Below are 17,663 nucleotides of genomic sequence, written 5' to 3'. Positions count from 1 at the left end.
ATATAAAACAAGGATTTTAAAGAAAATGACAGGCTGTAACCATGACCCAGATGTATTAATACTTTTTACTGATGAGCAGCAATTTGTGAAACTACCATTTACTGTTACAATGTAGTGAAATTATTGCATGCTGGGGTTTGATCTTGAAACAACCCCTTGTCATTCCAATATGAAAGATCCCACTAAATGTTACTGTACACGCTCAGTTCTTCCTGGCTTGAGTTAGAAAACAGGTGCACAACTGAAGTCGGGTCTTCAATACCACTTGATAAAAGTTTCTCCATCTCAGCCATCTTCTCCTTTTCTAACACTCTCATATTCTGCATGATCTTCTTTCCTTTGTCCTAAAAAAAATAAAATGCTAAATTTAAGCCAAATATTTGCTTAATCTTTAAAGGGTTAAGATGTATAGATTAGGAAAAAAGTTCTGTACCTTGGTGCTGTCAATGATTGCAGCCACCACCTCGTGTTTGATAAACAGTGGATGTTTGCGATCTGGCTTGCTCTGGAAACGGGGCATCTTCTTCACAGGGTCATCAGGACCATAACAGGGAGAGCTAGTTTGCTTCAACTGTTTAATGTCTTTCACAAAGATGAAAGGTTTGAAAACAGACCTGTTGGGTAAGAAAGGACCATTAATATACAGTGATTTGCATAAACTTTAGATGGAACAATAACATGGCTAGGTAGGGTGTTTGAGCGGTGGCCAGCTACATACTGTACCTCTCAGGGTCAGGTGTTCCAGTGAAGTAGTGCACCCCTGGCAGGGTGGAGTCTGTTGGTACGACAGACACCATGCTTCCTGTTGTCATGAACATCCCCTCCATGTTGATGCCACTCTCCTTGTCCCTCAGGATTTCCATCATTGTCTCAGCTGTGATGTGTCCTAAATAATCAAAAGTAATTCATTGTAAATGGTTTGTCATCCTATATGAGGGCTCTCCGACCCTGTTCCTGGAGAGCTACCGTCCTGTGGGTTTTCGCTACAAACCTAATTTGGCGCACCTGATTTGAATAATTAGCTGGTTGATAAGATGAATCAGGTTAGTTACAACTGGTTGGAGCGAAAACCTACAGGTCGGTAGCTCTCCAGAAAAAAAAGGGTTGGAGAGCCCTGTCCTATATGGATTCACTATTCAGTTTTGATTCAAATCTGATCAAACCCATTTTTTTTCTACACTTGACGCAAGACAACTAATCCATAAAGCAAAGGCCTACATCTACATATTTAACTCACCTTTACTTCGCTCTAGTAGGTTCCGTCCTTCGCAGTATCTGCTGCCAGACGCCTCTATTCTGGCTGTAGTCATGAAAGAGTAAGTCTCAGCAAAACTGAACGGGGCCTTCCCGTCCCACCAGCCATGGCTCTTGGCATACTCCCTCATCCCAGGGTGTTCCTTGTCTATCTTGGTTGTTATGGAGTACTGATTGGAGATATTACGATATCCATCTAGAGGAGGATCAAAAACAACATTAAAAACTGTTATTTCTCTGCAAGTTCACAAGTTGGGCAAACTTAAACCCTGATAGCTTAAATGTACCTCCCACTTTCTCTGCTGCCCAGTACTTCCCAGACGTCTCCATCACCCAGGCCTCAGTCCTGTCGGAGATGAGGAAGCTGTTGTGGTAGGTAAAGCCAGACTGGTCCTCCATGCAGTTTCCTCCCTGGCCATATTTCTCCAGCAGCTCAGCAATAACATCCACAGCCTTCTGAGCAGTCTCTGCTCTCTCCAGACCAAGTCTGCAAAGACAAAACCATCACAATGATGTGTCCCCATTATTTGCTTTACAGTGCAATGCATTTTTATTTTACAAGCAATAATTAGTTGAAGAATGACAAACTACAGACAGGAACAGATATGTAATGATGTATGAATCAGCTGGCAGATATTCACCTGACAAAATCCATGCCAAGAAGGGCCTCCTCATCCTCAGCACTCTCTCTGCCCCAAACTGCCTCATTTCCGATGCACACCTGATGCTCATTAGCCCCCATCTCAGCCCCCCACAACCAGGCTGGTCTGCTCAGCACAACCGCATTGGTATGGGCTGCCTGCTCAATTTCGATGTATGTGCACTACTCCGAGGAGCAAGACAGAAAGGGGACACAGCTGTAATTGTGTACCTACTGAGTGTAAGACAGGTGACATTTTCACATCACTACAATATACATGTTGAAAACATGTACAGAGGAGGTCTTAAAGACTTACTTCAACTTTTTCTCCTGCATTGTAGTCTCTTGCAGGGAAGTAGACCACCTCCTGGACCTCATCACAGGGCCTGTCGGAGTTCTTTCCGAAGACGATGCGCTGTCCCTGGGTGGCAGGGGGCAGAGCCACAAAGGTGTCACAGGAAGATGGGTACATTCTGGTGGGCAGAAAGAATTCAGCAACCAAACCAACCCACTGGGCAAATAATGTTATTTCAACGTGAGCATTTTGGTAATATCTGGTTGAGGCGTTGATCAATACGATTTCTACATTTATTCACCCACTCAAAAAGACAATGTTGAATTCCCAATGTGTTATCACTATCCTTTCAACCATCTAAAAGCACAAATTCCATTGGAAAAACAATGTCCAATTTTTGGTTTAGTTGTCGTCTAAATGTGTTATCACTGCGCTTTCAACCATTTAAAAGCACAACATGGGAATGCAATGTCAGATATTTTCTATTTATACAACTTAATGTAGTCTGGGTAGCCATTTGATTAGCTGTTCAGGAGTATTATGGCTTGGGGGTAGAAGCTGTTTAGAAGCCTCTTGGACATAGACTCGGTGCTCCGGTACTGCTTGCCGTGCGGTAGCAGAGAGAACGGTCTATGACTAGGGTGGCTGGAGTCTTTGACAATTTGACACGGCCTGGTATAGAGGTCCTGGATGGCAGGAAGCTTGGCCCCAGTGATGTACTGGGCCGTACACACTACCTTCTGTAGTGCCATGTGGTCGGAGGCCGAGCAGTTGCCATACCAGGCAGTGATGCAACCCGTCAGGATGCTCTCGATGGTGCAGCTGTAAAACCTTATGATGATCTGAGGACCCATGCCAAATCTATTCAGTCTCCTGAGGGGAAATAGGTTTTGTAGTGCCCTCTTCACGACTGTTGGTGTGCTTGGACCATGTTAGTTTGTTGGTGATGTGGACGCAAAGGAACTTGAAGCTCTCAACCTGCTCTACTACAGGCCCGTCGATGAGAATGGGGGCGTGCTCGGTCCTCCTTTTCCTGTAGTCCACAATCATCTCCTTTGTCTTGATCACGTTGAGGGAGAGGTTGTTGTCCGTGCACCACACGGTCAGGTCTCTGACCTCCTCCCTATAGACTGTCTCATCGTTGTCAGTGATCAGGTCTACTGTTGCGTCATCAGCAAACTTAATGATGGTGTTGGAGTCGTGCCTGGCCGTGCAGTCATGAGTGAACAGGGAGTACAGGAGGAGACTGTGCACGCACCCCTGAGTGTCCCCCGTGTTGAGGATCAGCGTGGCAGATGTGTTGTTACCTACCCTTACCACCTGGGGGCGGCCCGTCAGGAAGTCCAGGATCCAGTTGCAGAGGGAGTTGTTTAGTCCCAGGGTCCTTAGCTTAATGATGAGCTTTGAGGGCATACAGTGTTGAACGCTGAGCTGTAATCAATTAATAGCATTCTCACATAGGTGTTCATTTTGTCCAGGTGGGAAAGGGCAGTGTTGAGTGCAATAGAGATTGTATCATCTGTGGATCTGTTGGTGCTGGATGCAAATTGATCTAGGGTTTCTGGGATAATGGTGTTGATGTGAGTCATGACCTGCCATTCAAAGCATTTCACTACAGACATGAGTGCTACAGGTCGGTGGTCATTTAGGCAGGTTACCTTAGTATTCTTGGGCACAAGGACTATGTTGGTCTGCTTGAAACATGTTGGTATTACAGACTCAAACAGGGAGAGGTTGAAAATGTCAGTAAAGACACTTGCCAGTTGGTCAGCGCATGCTCGGAGTACACGTCCTGGTAATCCATCTGGCCCTGCAGCCTTGTAAATGTTGACCTGTTTAAAGGTCAGTTGCAGTAGGCTAACCTCAAAATGTGGCCATGGATGTGTAACTAATTTTACGGTTGAATAAATGCTGTCACGTTAGTTTAGAAGACAGCCTTAACTGGATTACTAAAGTATTACTGAATTGTGTTTGGTTGACAATGCAGCCAAATATCCTAATTTAAAGAGTATCTAATGCTTGGATAGAGACACTGGCTTAAAACTGAGCCACTGGCTTAAATGTATTATTTAACTTTTAGTTTTGGTTTGGTTGGAGACGTAATTATTTATTTTTTAAATTTTATTTAACCTTTATTTACCTAGGCAAGTCAGTCAAGAACAAATTCTTATTTACAATGACGGCCTCCTGCGGGGACGGGGGCTGGGATTAAAAATAAAATATAAAGATGAATCCAATATATATTTGTTCACTTGTCGACAAGTAAATAGTGTATTTACTGTACTGCAAAAGTGGAATTGAATTGTGTTTGGTTGAAAAACGCAACAAAATATCAACATTTGTAGGAGATGTATCTTTGGCTTTAATTCCAGTTTGTCTTCAAATCAATAATTGATATGTTGGATTCGCGTCTCCATCTCAACCAAGAATCAAAGTTAAAGAACAGGACTAAATCAAATCAACCTTTATTTAAAGTATCCAATAAAGTTAGGGTCGGGAATTGCCAGGGACCTCACGATACGATATTATCACGATACTTAGGTGCCAGTATGATATGTATTGGGATTCTCACGATTCTTTATGTATTGCGATTCGATACTGTGATTTTATTGCAATTCAATATTCCAAATATATTGCTCACTATACAGTATGTCTGCTGCTGAGGGACAAGAAAGCCCTAGAAAACGAGTTTAGATCAATCATGGAAATAAAAGTGCTTAAAAATGTTTTACTCCCTATTTAAAAAGAAGATGGAGAACAAGCTATGAAGGGGAAAATACTGGGGTTTTGGTGCAGGTACAGCCAACAAGCGCAAAAATAATATTGCGGATGCGGATATGTAACTATCGATTTTTTTCCCCATTCACTAAATAAAGAGCATAGCTGTATATCAACTCTCCAATATACAGTAGGAGGTGCTGCAGACTAAAAAAAAAAATCTGGCGGTAGATATAATGTTGAATATCTGACGTTGTTTAAAAAAGGTACAAATTCATTTTATATGTGTCTATGTTAAAAATGTGTTGAAATGACATAATCCTGTGGTTGAAATTTCACCCGCAAAACAACAGTTTACATTAATGACATTTAGATTCCACGTCACAATACGTTGACAAATTCCAATGAGATAACTGATTCAACCAGTTTGTGCCCAGCGGGAAGCTACTGTGAAGAAAGGCTATTTACAAAGAACACACTATGATAAAATACGCAAAAATGGTTGATGATTTTACAAAATGAACAAACAAAGCACTTGACCATACACTGCACATTGCCTGTCTAATGTGCCATCTGAAATAATCTGCTGATTTCAGCTAGGCATGTTAACATTACCTGTCACCGCAGTCAAGTAGCGGATCACAAATTGTAGCCGACAGTTGAAATGTTTTAAGTGTCCCCCTGATTCATTAAACTATAAACTTTCGTCCTTACTTTCACTTTTATTTCAATCTTTACCAGATTTCACAAGTGCGCACAATGAATGTTGTGACTGCCTCACTGTACGTCAGAGGTCACGCACGCAGAGAGCTGACTCGGAAGAAGATTTGAATGACCTTGTTTCGGGTGTTTCCACTAGTTACCACAGTCACAAATTAGTTATATCGTAAAAATGAATGAAAACAAAATTTGGCTTTTTGGTCTTAATTTATGGTTGGCATAAGATCTACAGTGAGGTTAATATTAGGGTTAAAGTTAAGTTGAAATCACATTTTAAGAAGAATAAATTCTACAAATATGCGGGGTTTATCACTTTGTGGCTGTGGTAACTAGTAACGAGAGTTTTGTTTTTGTCAGGACGAGTTTGACAACATTTCGCATTTACTCCCCTAGCTAGCGAACTAATATTCTTCAATCATGGGGAAGTCTTTTGCTAATTTTATGTGCAAGAAAGATTTTCACCCTGCATCTAAGTCAAATATAAAAAAGGTAAGTGGCAAATCTTTGGTATAGATTTGCTCACCAGGTTAGCTTGGTTAGCTAACTGACGTATATAACCTCATTTGGATTTAGCCAGCTAACAGTTATCAGGCTAGCTGAAGAAAATGTATTTCCAATTTGAACGTATCACATCTCGATGTTATTTACTTATGCGAAGAATGATCCCTAGTTAGCTACTATAGGCATATAGTTTAGTAAAATTAGTCAGCTAACATTGGCAAGCCAGTATGACGCTAGCTAGCTAACAAACCAAATTGTACGTTATTGGTCACATACACATGGTTATCAGGTATTAATGCGAGTGTAGCGAAATGCTTGTGCTTCTAGTACCGACAATCCAGTAATATCTAACAAGTAAACTAACAATTCCACAACTACCTAATACACACAAATCTAAAGGGATGGAATAAGAATATGTACATATAAATATATGGACTAGCAATGACTGAGCAGCATAGGCAAGATGATATAAAATACAGTATTAACATGAGATGAGTATGTAAGATATGTAAACATTATTACAGTGGCCTCTGCAGTGGCCTCAGCGCCCTCTACTGTTTCCTGAAGTCCACAATCATCTCCTTTGTTTTGTTGATGTTGAGTGAGATGTTCCTGACACCACACTCTGAGTGCCCCCACCTCCTCCCTGTAGGCTGTCTAGTCGTTGTTGGTAATCAAGCCCACTATTGTGTTGTCTGCAAACTTGATGATTGAGTTGGAGGCATGCATGGCCACACAGTCATGGGTGAACAGGGAGTACAGGAGGGGGCTGAGCACACATCCTTGTGGGGCCCCAGTGTTGAAAATCAGTGGAGATGTTTCCGACCTTCACCACCTGGGGGCTAACAACAGTTGTTGACTAGCACATTAGCTAGCTAACTACATTATGTAACATTCAGAAAGATAGATAGCTAGCTAGCTATGTCCCATATATACAGTGCATTTACTAGGATACAAATATGACTTGGCTATTCTCAATGTTATCCATTTTACCATTGTACAGGTATGGATAGCAGAGCAGAAATTAACATTCGAGAAGAAGAAGCAGGAGGACCTCATGAATTCTTACCTAAAAGAACAAGACACCTACAACAACAGGTGGGTTACAGATATTCCTGAGGATCTGTGGCTGCACAACATGATCCGGATACTTGGATCTCAATTATGCCTTTACATAGGACTTCTTATTAGTCTCTCATTATTTAACCACTGGAAGTTGGTGTACTTGTCATATAAATGTATACCTACATTTTGTCTTGTGTAAAATCACAGCTCTAATTGATCACATAACCGATTGAAACCCGTTGTCTGACGTTTCGGCTGTTAAAACCTTTCTCCTTAGACTGTTGATGGGAGATGATCGTGTGAAAAATGGTCTCAACTTCATGTATGAAGCGCCACCTGGGGCAGACAAAGGTAACTACATCAATCCTGGTTCTGCTGCTTTAGATGGGCATTTTTTCACCATACAAAACAAACCATATGACTTTCCACTGATCTCTGCTCTCTTTTCTCACGCACTCTCCACTCTACTGAGAAGAAGAGACCAAAGAGGTAAGCACCTCATGTTTAAAATCCCTCTCTTGTTTAAAGGCTTAGACTTCTCTAAGAAAGCATTAATACACTGAACAAAAATAAACAACATGTACATTGGTCTCATTTTTCTTGAGCTGAAATAAAAGATCCCCACATTTTTTCATACGCACAAAAATATTTTTACTCCACCAAATTTGGTGCACAAATTTGTTTTACATATCTGTTAGTGAGCATTTCTCATTTGCCAAGATAATCCATCTACCTGACTAGTGTGGCATATCAAGAAGCTGATTTAACAGCATGGTCATTACTAAAGGTCGACCGATTATGATTTTTCAATGCCGATACCGATTATTGGAGGACCAAAAAAGGCCGATACTGAGTAATCGGCCAATTTATAAAAAATAAAATAAAAATGTTTTTATTTGTAATAATGACAATTACAACAATACTGAATGAACACTTACTTTAACTTAATATAATACATCAATAAAATCAATTTACCCTAAAATAAATAATGAAATTTGGTTTAAATAATGCAAAAACAAAGTGTTGGAGAAGAAAGTAAAAGTGCCATGTAAGAAAGCTAACGTTTAAGTTCCTTGCTCAGAACATGAGAACATATGAAAGCTGGTGGTTCCTTTTAACATGAGTCTTCAATATTCCCAGGTAAGAAGTTTTAGGTTGTAGTTATTATAGCACTATTTCTCTCTATACCAGTTGTATTTCATTAACCTTTGACTATTGGATGTTCTTATAGGCACTTTAGTATTGCCAGTGTAATAGTATAGCTTCCGTCCCTCTCCTCGCTCCTACCTGGGCTCGAACCAGGAACACAACGACAACAGCCACCCTCGAAGCAGCGTTACCCATGCAGAGCAAGGGGAACAACCACTCCAAGTCTCAAAGCGAGTGACGTTTGAAACGCTATTAGCGGGGTGCGCGCTAACTAGCTGGCCAATTCACATCAGTTACACCAGCCTAATCTCGGGAGTTGATAGGCTTGAAGTCATAAACAGCTGCTGGCAAACGCACAAAAGTGCTGTTTGAATGAATGCTTACGAGCCTGCTGCTGCCTACCATCGCTCAGACTGCTCAATCAAATCATAGACTTAATTATAACATAATAACACACAGAAATACGAGCCTTAGGTCATTAATATGGTCGAATCCGGAAACTATCATCTCGAAAACAAGACGTTTTATTCTTTCAGTGAAATACAGAACCGTTCTGTATTTTATCTAACGGGTGGCATCCATAAGTCTAAATATTCCTGTTACATTGCACAACCTTCAATGTTATGTCATAATTACGTAAAATTCTGGCAAATTGGGCGGCCCAAACTGTTGCATATACCCTGACTCTGCGTACAATAAACGCAAGAGAAGTGACACAATTTCACCTGGTTAATATTGCCTGCTAACCTGGATTTCTTTTAGCTAAATATGCAGGTCTAAAAATATACTTCTGTGTATTGATTTTAAGAAAGACATTGATGTTTATGTACACATTGGAGCAACGATACGCACCGCATTGATTATATGCAACGCAGGACACACTAGATAAACTTGTAATATCATCAACCATGTGTAGTTAACTAGTGATTATGATTGATTGATTGTTTTTTATAAGATAAGTTTAATGCTAGCTAGCAACTTACCTTGGCTTACTGCATTCGTGTAACAGGCAGTCTCCTCATGGAGTGCAATGTAAGCAGGTGGTTAGAGCATTGGACTAGTTAACTGTAAGGTTGCAAGATTGAATCCCCCGAGCTGACTAGGTGCTCAGGAGTATTTCTGTCCGCAATAAAGCCCTTCTGTGAGGAAAAACACATTCTGATTGGCTGGATCTGTCTCCCCAGTGGGTGGACCTGGCTCCCAAGTGGGTGGGCCCATGCCCTCTCAGGTCCACCCATGGCTGCGCCCCTGCCCAGTCGTGTGAAATCCATAGATTAGGGCCTAATGAATTTATTATAATTGACTGATTTCCTTCTATGGACTGTAACTTAGTAAAATCTTTGAAATTGTTCCATGTTGTGTTTAGATTTTTGTTCATTTATACTCTGGTAAATGTTGTAGATTTAAAGGCAAAAAGGTGTTGGTTTATTATTCAAATCACATTTTATTGGTCACATACACATGGTTAGCAGATGTTAATGCGAGTGTGGCAAAATGCTTGTGCTTCTAGTTCCAATAGTGCAGCAATATCTAACATGTAATCTAACAATTCCACAACAACTGCCTAATACACACATCTAAGTAAAGGAATGTGTACATATAAATATATGGATGAGCAATGACAGAGCGCCATAAACAAGATGCAATAGATGGTATCAAATACAGTATATACATATGAGATGAGTGATACAAGATATGTAAGCATTATTAAAGTTCTATTATACGTTGTATCTTCTCTTATAGGAAGGTGAATCAGAATACAAGTTTGAGTGGCAAAAGACGGCCCCTCGAGAGAAGTAAGTCTGTAATTGTGTTGATCGGTACAAACATTTAGATGACTTGAGTTTAAATGTATATTTGTTGATACTTTCTCTTTCATCTTTTTAGGTATGCCAAGGATGACATGGCTATTAGGGATCAACCATTTGGAATTCAGGTGAATATACACTACTGTTCAAAAGTTTTAGAACACCTACTCATTCAAGGGTTTTTCATTATTTTGTATATTTACTACATTGTAGAATAATAGTGAACAAGACATCAAAACTATGGAGTCATGTGGTAACCAAAAAAAGTGTTAGACAAATCAATATTTCACGCAGTCTCCTCTGAACAGTTGATGTTGCGATGTCTGTTACTTGAACTCTGTGAAGCATTTATTTGGGCTGCAATCAGTGAGATTGCAGAGCGCCAAATTCAAATACAGAAATACTCATTATAAAAATTCAGAAAACAAAACATATTTTACAAAAAAATCTAAATTGTATCCGTAAAGTTCATGGAAACATGTCAAACGATGTTTATATTCAATCCTCAGGTTATTTTTAGCCTAAATGATCTATAATATTTCAACCGGACAATTAACATCGTCAATATAAAAGGTATAAAATATAAATATATAAAAGGTATACAAGAAAGGCCAGGCCTGAAACAATTTCAAAAGACTGTTGACGTCTAGTGGAAGGCATAGGAACTGCAATTTGAGTCCTAAGTCAATGGATACTGTAATGGCATTGAAAAGAAAACTACAAAACCAAAAAAAAACTACTTCCTGAATGGATTTTTATCAGATTTTCGCCTGCCAAATCAGTTCTGTTATACTCACAGATACTATTTTAACAGTTTTGGAAACTTTAGAGTGTTTTCTATCCAAATCTACCAGTTATGCATATCATATCTTCTGGGCCCGAGTAGCAGGCTGTTTAATTTGGGTATGCTTTTCATCCAAAATTCCGAATGCTGCCACCTACCCTAGAGAAGTTAACTTCTTAGGGATCAAATCTCATTAACGGGATTGATTTGACAACATCCGGTGAAATGGCAGAGCACCAAATTCAAATTAAATTACTATAAATATTCAACTTTCATGAAATCACACATTCAATACACCAAATTAATCCAGCCAACGTGTCAGATTTCAAAAAGGCTTTACGGCGAAAGCAAACCATGCGATTATCTGAGGATAGCACCCCACCAAACAAACACATGACATTCATATTTCAACCCGCCGGGCGCGACACAAAACTCAGAATTATCTATATAATTCATGCCTTACCTTTTGAAGATCTTCTTTTTTTGGCACTCCAAAATGTCCCATAAACATCAAACGGTCCTTTTGTTCGATAAATTCCGTTGTTATATTTCCAAAATGTCCATTTTATTTGCCGCATTTGATCCAGAAAAACACCGGTTCCAACTCGCGCAACATGACTACAAAATATCTAGTAAGTTACCTGTAAACTTATTCCAAACATTTCAAACAACTTTCCTAATACAACTTTAGGTATTTTTAACGTAAATAATCAATAAAATTTAAGATGGGATAAACTGTGTTCAATACACGACGAAAACAAAGTGGAGCGTGCACAAACAGTACACTTCACTCGGCCCTCGTTCTGAACTGCACTACTACTTCATTACACAAAGGAAAAACATCAACCAAGTTCTAAAGACTGTTGACATCTAGTGGAAGCAATAGGAACTGCAAGCAAGTGCCTTAGAAATCCAGATCCCCATAGATCTGAACAAATAAGTTCTGTTATACTCACAGACATCATTCAAACAGTTTTAGAAACTTCAGTGTTTTCTATCCAAATCTACTAATAATATGCATATCCTAGCTTCTGGGCCTGAGTAGCAGGCAGTTTACTTTGGGCACACTTTTCATTCGGATGTGAAAATATCGCCCCCTAGCCTTAAGAAGTTTTAAAGTAATAATGGACTGTCGTTTCTCTTTGCTTATTTGAGCTGTTCTTGCCATAATATGGACTTGATCTTTTACCAAATAGTGCCATCTTCTGTATACCACCCCTACCTTGTCACAACGCAACTGATTGGCTCAAATGCATTAAGAAGATAATAAATTCCACAAATTAATTTTTAACAAGGCACACCTGTTAATTGAAATGCATTCCAGGTGACTACCTCATGAAGCTGTTTGAGAAATTGAAATTCCAAGAGTGTGCAAAGCTGGTAAGGCAAAGGGTGGCTACTTTGAATATTCTGAATTATAACATTTGTTTAACACTCTTTTTTTGGTTACCACATGATTCCATATGTGTTATTTCATAGTTTTGATGTTGTCCCTATTTTTCTACAATGTAGAAAATAGTAAAAAATAAAATGAAAAATAAAGGCTTGGAATGAGTAGGTGTGTCCCAACTTTTGACTGGTTGTGTGTGTGTGTGTTTGTGTGTGTGTGTGAACCTTTTTATAATAGATTAATGTGCCCATTTATGTTTAATTTAACTATTGATAACAATCTGCTGTTTTAATATCATCATCGTCAGCGCTAAATACTCTTCTGTTAACAAACGTGTGTTGGAATTTGACACTTGGTGGCGCTAAAGGAAAAGGATCATGTTGAACTGGGGATTACAATGTGTTTATTTACGTTACGTCATGCATACCTGCGTAGCAGGTCCTATTGGAGGTATTATGAGTGATGGAATGAATGGATGTAAGTTCAGTCTAATCACCTGTGATTCTCAGGTTCGCAACGTGAGATGCATCAAGTGTCACAAATGGGGCCATGTGAATACAGACAGAGAGTGCCCTCTCTTCGGCCTGTCTGGGATCAATGCCAGCGCTGCACCCACAGAGGAAGCAGGTACAAAAAACAATCTGTTTTTAATTGACCTATCAGGGTAAGTAGAGGTTAAAAAAAAGTTAGCCGGCTGGTAATTATGAATAGTATTTCACAGATGTAATGGTTTATAAAGAATTCATATGTTCATTCTCAACTACAAAATTATATGTTCTTCACCAATTCCTTTGAAATAATTTGAATAAAGAACTTGTTAGCAATGTATGATGCACCTATGGCGCACAAAACAATTCTATAATAATTTGTCCATTAGAATATAATTCACTATTACATTGTATATTTGTGAAAAGTCTATACTAGAGCTGGGACAATAAATTGAGTTATCGATACCAAATACTTATCGCAGGCATTTTGCTGATTTGGTTCATTATGATAAGTAGCCTATATAGAGAAATGTGAAGTTTGAAATTAAATCCGTTTGCTAATATGGGTGATTTGTTAATAGGACAACTGATGGCTACAGCCCTCAAACTAGCAGTAGTAGTTTAAATTATAATTTTAAAATCTGTGGTGCACATTGTTATAAACTTATCGTTCTATTTGTTATCGTGTCAATTCAGGCAGTTTATTGCAATGTGGATTTTTGTAAATATCACCCAGCTCTAGTCTGTACCATGTAGCAGTAGTTGCCATCGTTCCTGGTGTCCCGTGGAGCTGATTCTGACTGCTACAATCAGGAAGTGGATTAGTCAAGTAATGTTTACCGTGGGACAGTCCTGTGAATGGCGTTGATAGTGTAGGCCATAATGGAACCCCTCCTGTGCTGGGAGAAAAATGAAAGTATTGTGTATTCTGATTCCCCTAACCACTGCTTTGGGAGAATGATATTGTATGATTTGCTCAACCAGAAGACGAGTGAGTTGATTTGGTATCTCTTTCTGTTAACAAAGCCACCCCTGAATTCCCCACTGTGGAGGCCGTGGTGGATGTGGTCAGACATCAATGGGACTTTGAGGCTGTGATTTGTGCTAACAGGTCCGTCAATGCACCCCTCTGAGTTAATGGCGGAGATGCGGAACAGTGGATTTGCCCTGAAGAAATGTGTCCTTGGGAGAAATTCTACTGTTTGTGATCCATCACAGGTAATCTTCTGTTCATCTTCTCCCCCTGAAGAAAAACACCAACAATACCCATGGCAAATCCCAGGTCTAAATGTGATTGCTGCAAACTGCCCAATTATCAGAGTAAACCAAACCACTATTCCAGTCGCTTCAAGTTTAACATTAGTCTCATCACATGTGACCAATTGACTAACTGTGGAAATTATAGGATTGTTGCAACACAAGATGCGGTGGTATATATAAATATAATGAACAAAAATATAAACGGAACATGTAAAGTGTTGGTCCCATGTTTCATGAGCTGAAATAAAATATCCCAGAGATTTTCCATATACACTAAAAGCTTATTTCTCTCAAATGTTGAGCACAAATTTGTTTACATCCCTGTTAGTGAGAAATTTGCCGTTGCCAAGATAATCCATTCACCTGACAGGCGTGGCATATCAAGAAGCTGATTAAATGATCATTACACAGGTGCACCTTGTGCTGGGGACAATAAAATACCACTCTAAAATGTGCCGTTTTGTCACACAACACAATGCCACAGATGTCTCAAGTTTTGAGGGAGTGTACAATTGGAATGCTGACTGCAGGAATGTCCACCAGAGCTGTTGCCAGAAATGGTTAATTTCTCTACCATTAGTCGCCTCAACATCGTTTTAGAGAATTTGACCGTACATACAACGGGCCTCACAATCGCAGACCACGTGTAACCATGCCAGCCCAGGGCTTCCACATCCATCTTCTTCACCTGTGGGATCGTCTGAGACCAGCGACCCGGACAGCTGATGAAACTGTGGGTTTGCACAACCAAAGACGTTCAGCACAAACTGTCAGAAACCGTCTCGGGAAAGCTCATTTGCGTTCTCGTCGTCCTCACCAGGGTCTTGACCTGACTGCAGTTCGGCATCGTAACCGACTTCACTGGGCAAATGTTCACCTTCGATGGCCAGTGGTACGCTGGAGAAGTGAACTCTTCGTGGATGAATCCCGGTTTCAACTGTACTAGGCAGATGGCAGACAGAATGTATGGCATCGTGTGGGTGAGCGGTTTGCTGATGTCAACGTTGTGAACAGAGTGCCCCGTGGTGGGGTTATGATGTGGACAGGCTTAAGCCCTTGACAACGAACACAATTGCATTTTATTGATGGCAATTTCAATGCACAGAGATACCGTGACGAGATCCTGAGGCCCATTGTCGTGCCATTAATCTGCCGCCATCACCTCATGTTGTAGCATGATAATGCACGGCCCCATGTCGCAGGATCTGTACATAAATCCTAGAAGCTAAAAATGCCCCAGTTCTTCCATGGCCTGCATACTCAACAGACTTGTCAACCATTGAGCATGTTTGAGATGCTCTGGATCGTCGTGTATGACGGCGTGTTCCAGTTCTTGACAATATCCAGCAACTTCACACAGCCATTGAAGAGGAGTGGGACAACATTCCACAGGCCACGATCAACAGCCTGATCAACTCCATGCGAAGGAGATGTGTCGTGCTGCATGAGGCAAATGGTGCTCACACCAGATACTGACTTTTTTTGATCCACGCCCTTATCTGTGACCAATAGATGCATATCTGTATTCCTAGTCATGTGAAATCTGTAGATTAGGGCCTAATGAATTTATTTCAATTGACAGATTTTTTTTTTTTTTCCTTATGAACTGTAACTCAGTAAAAATCTTTTGAAATTGTTGCATATGTATTTTTGTTCAGCAGGTGTTATTCTTGTCTTACTTGCTTCCTCTAACCATTTGTGACATATCTTCTACATGAAATGTATATGCACGCTTAGTTAGTATTTGATCTTTAATTATCTTGAAGTGTGTTCGACTTATTGTTCATTGTTTTCCTGCTATAGGAGTATGTCGCCAGTGAAGAAGAGGAGGATCCGGAGGTTGAATTCCTGAAGTCGTTGACTACTAAACAGAAAGAGAAGCTCCTCAGGTAGGAGAGCATTCATTCATAGATTTAGTTGTTTTGGATGAAAGTATGCTCATTGTAAAATAAGACACAGGATGATTCATTCAAAAATAAAAGTAAACGTGATCTACTAACATATATATTGTCTTTTTCTTTTTTTAAAGGAAACTGGATCGTCTAGAAAAGAAGGAGAAGGAGAAGAAGAAAGACAAGAAGGGCAAAAAGCAGAAGAAGAAGAAGAGTAAAGGAAAGCAGAAGAAGCATGATGGTGATAGCTCCAGTGAAAGTAGCAGCAGCAGTGATGGTGACAGTGACTCAGACTCTGACAGCAACTCTAAGAGCCAGAAGAAAAGGAAGAAGAAGAAGGACAAGAGAAAGGACTCCTGTTGTGACAACACGAAGAGTGAGGGACTAGTCAACAGTAAGACCAAGGCCGCCTCTCACAGGAGCAGGTCACGGAGCCCAACCTCCAGACCGAAACGGCACGAAGACGATACCAGAGAGAAGAAACAAACGAGGGCTGAGGCAGGCAGGAGCGAGGGCAGAAAGTACAGTCCAGCGAGAAAGATGAGGGTGGAAGAACGTCAGGAGAGACACAGACACGACAGCAGGGAGAGGCAGAGAACCAGCTGCAGCTCCCAGCCTGGCCCAGAAGGAAGCAGGAGCCGTGAGAGAGGTAAAGACCAGGTTCACAGTAGGGATGAGGGGAAAAGTAGACGAGAGACGAATAGGAGCAGAGATGGAGCGAAGGATAAAGCAGCAAAAGAGAGGAGTAGAAGCCACGAGAGAGGGAGAGAGAGGGGAGGTAAAGAGAGGAGTAGAAGCCACGAGAGAGGGAGAGAGAGGGGAGGTAAAGAGAGGAGTAGAAGCCACGAGAGAGGGAGAGAGAGGGGAGGTAAAGAGAGGAGTAGAAGCCACGAGAGAGGGAGAGAGAGGGGAGGTAAAGAGAGGAGTAGAAGCAGGAGAACGGGCCGAGGGAGGGAGGAATAAAGAGAGGAGTAGAAGCAGGAGTACGGGCCGAGGGAGGGAGAAATGAGCCAGAAGCCGAGATGGAGCTGAGAGAAAGCGCTAAACTGTGAGAGTAGACAATCTTACAAAGTGGGACAGTAATGGCATACCTTTTTATTTTGCTGGCCTAAACAAAGTAAATCTTTTTCGACACGAACGTGTAATGTTTTCAATGTTTTATGATGCTACTGTAAAATGTTTTTTTTTTTTTCTTTAAGTGTGGTCACTTTATTAAACATTAAACAACACATAGAAACCAAAGTTTTAGTAGCCTGCACAGTATTGGTCATGTTTTGATGTTACCTGCTATTTGACTGCTACAGCATCATGAGAGCGAAGGCCCTCAAATGTTATTTTCCTCCACTAGAGAGCAGCAGTAGATGAAAAATAACTTGAACCACAGAAATATTTGTCACATTGTCTTGCATGCACTTCATGGTTGTCATTTTATTCATGATAACTCTGCAAAATACTAAAAGAATATTATAGCAAATCGTAATGAAAATATTTTGGTTTGGTGAAAGTGTAACAACCCACTGGGCAATTATTATTATTATTATTATTTTTTTAATCAATGTTTCCCCACCTCATTTAAACAACAAATTATGTGATGTTGAACCAACGTGGAAAACTGATTGTCAAAGTAATGGAATTGGTATTTTTTTCACCCAACTTTTACCATAAATCAAATGGCATGGTGAATTGTTTTGTTTATATC

General features: G+C 40.3%; 2 protein-coding genes across 3 annotated transcripts; one reads left to right on the top strand and one right to left on the bottom strand.

The window, feature by feature from the left end:
* Positions 1 to 46: 46 nt before the first annotated feature.
* On the bottom strand, positions 47 to 5,713 carry scrn3 (secernin 3). Of its 2 annotated transcripts, none has more exons than XM_024389018.2 (8): positions 5,523 to 5,713; positions 2,211 to 2,367; positions 1,896 to 2,077; positions 1,542 to 1,741; positions 1,238 to 1,450; positions 724 to 886; positions 434 to 614; positions 47 to 344 (listed from the first exon to the last, which is right to left on the bottom strand). In XM_024389018.2, exons 2-8 carry the CDS (start codon positions 2,364 to 2,366, stop codon positions 183 to 185), a joined length of 1,257 nt encoding a protein of 418 aa, XP_024244786.1. In that variant the 5' UTR covers position 2,367; positions 5,523 to 5,713; the 3' UTR covers positions 47 to 182. The 2 variants fall into 2 exon arrangements, with proteins under 2 accessions (XP_024244786.1, XP_024244787.1); XM_024389019.2 differs by having other exon boundaries at positions 2,211 to 2,315.
* Positions 5,714 to 5,761: 48 nt separating this feature from the next.
* cir1 (corepressor interacting with RBPJ, CIR1) lies at positions 5,762 to 17,193 on the top strand. Its single transcript, XM_024389015.2, has 10 exons — positions 5,762 to 6,116; positions 7,132 to 7,226; positions 7,471 to 7,544; positions 7,669 to 7,682; positions 10,086 to 10,138; positions 10,230 to 10,278; positions 12,834 to 12,951; positions 13,924 to 14,030; positions 15,876 to 15,961; positions 16,102 to 17,193. The coding sequence occupies exons 1-10, from the start codon at positions 6,045 to 6,047 to the stop codon at positions 16,925 to 16,927; spliced, it is 1,494 nt and encodes a 497-aa protein (XP_024244783.2). The 5' UTR covers positions 5,762 to 6,044; the 3' UTR covers positions 16,928 to 17,193.
* Positions 17,194 to 17,663: the final 470 nt, after the last annotated feature.

Source organism: Oncorhynchus tshawytscha, linkage group LG26 (genome assembly GCF_018296145.1).
Source record: "Oncorhynchus tshawytscha isolate Ot180627B linkage group LG26, Otsh_v2.0, whole genome shotgun sequence".
NCBI classification, from domain to species: domain Eukaryota; kingdom Metazoa; phylum Chordata; class Actinopteri; order Salmoniformes; family Salmonidae; genus Oncorhynchus; species Oncorhynchus tshawytscha.
This window is presented reverse-complemented; position numbering and strand designations above follow the sequence as displayed.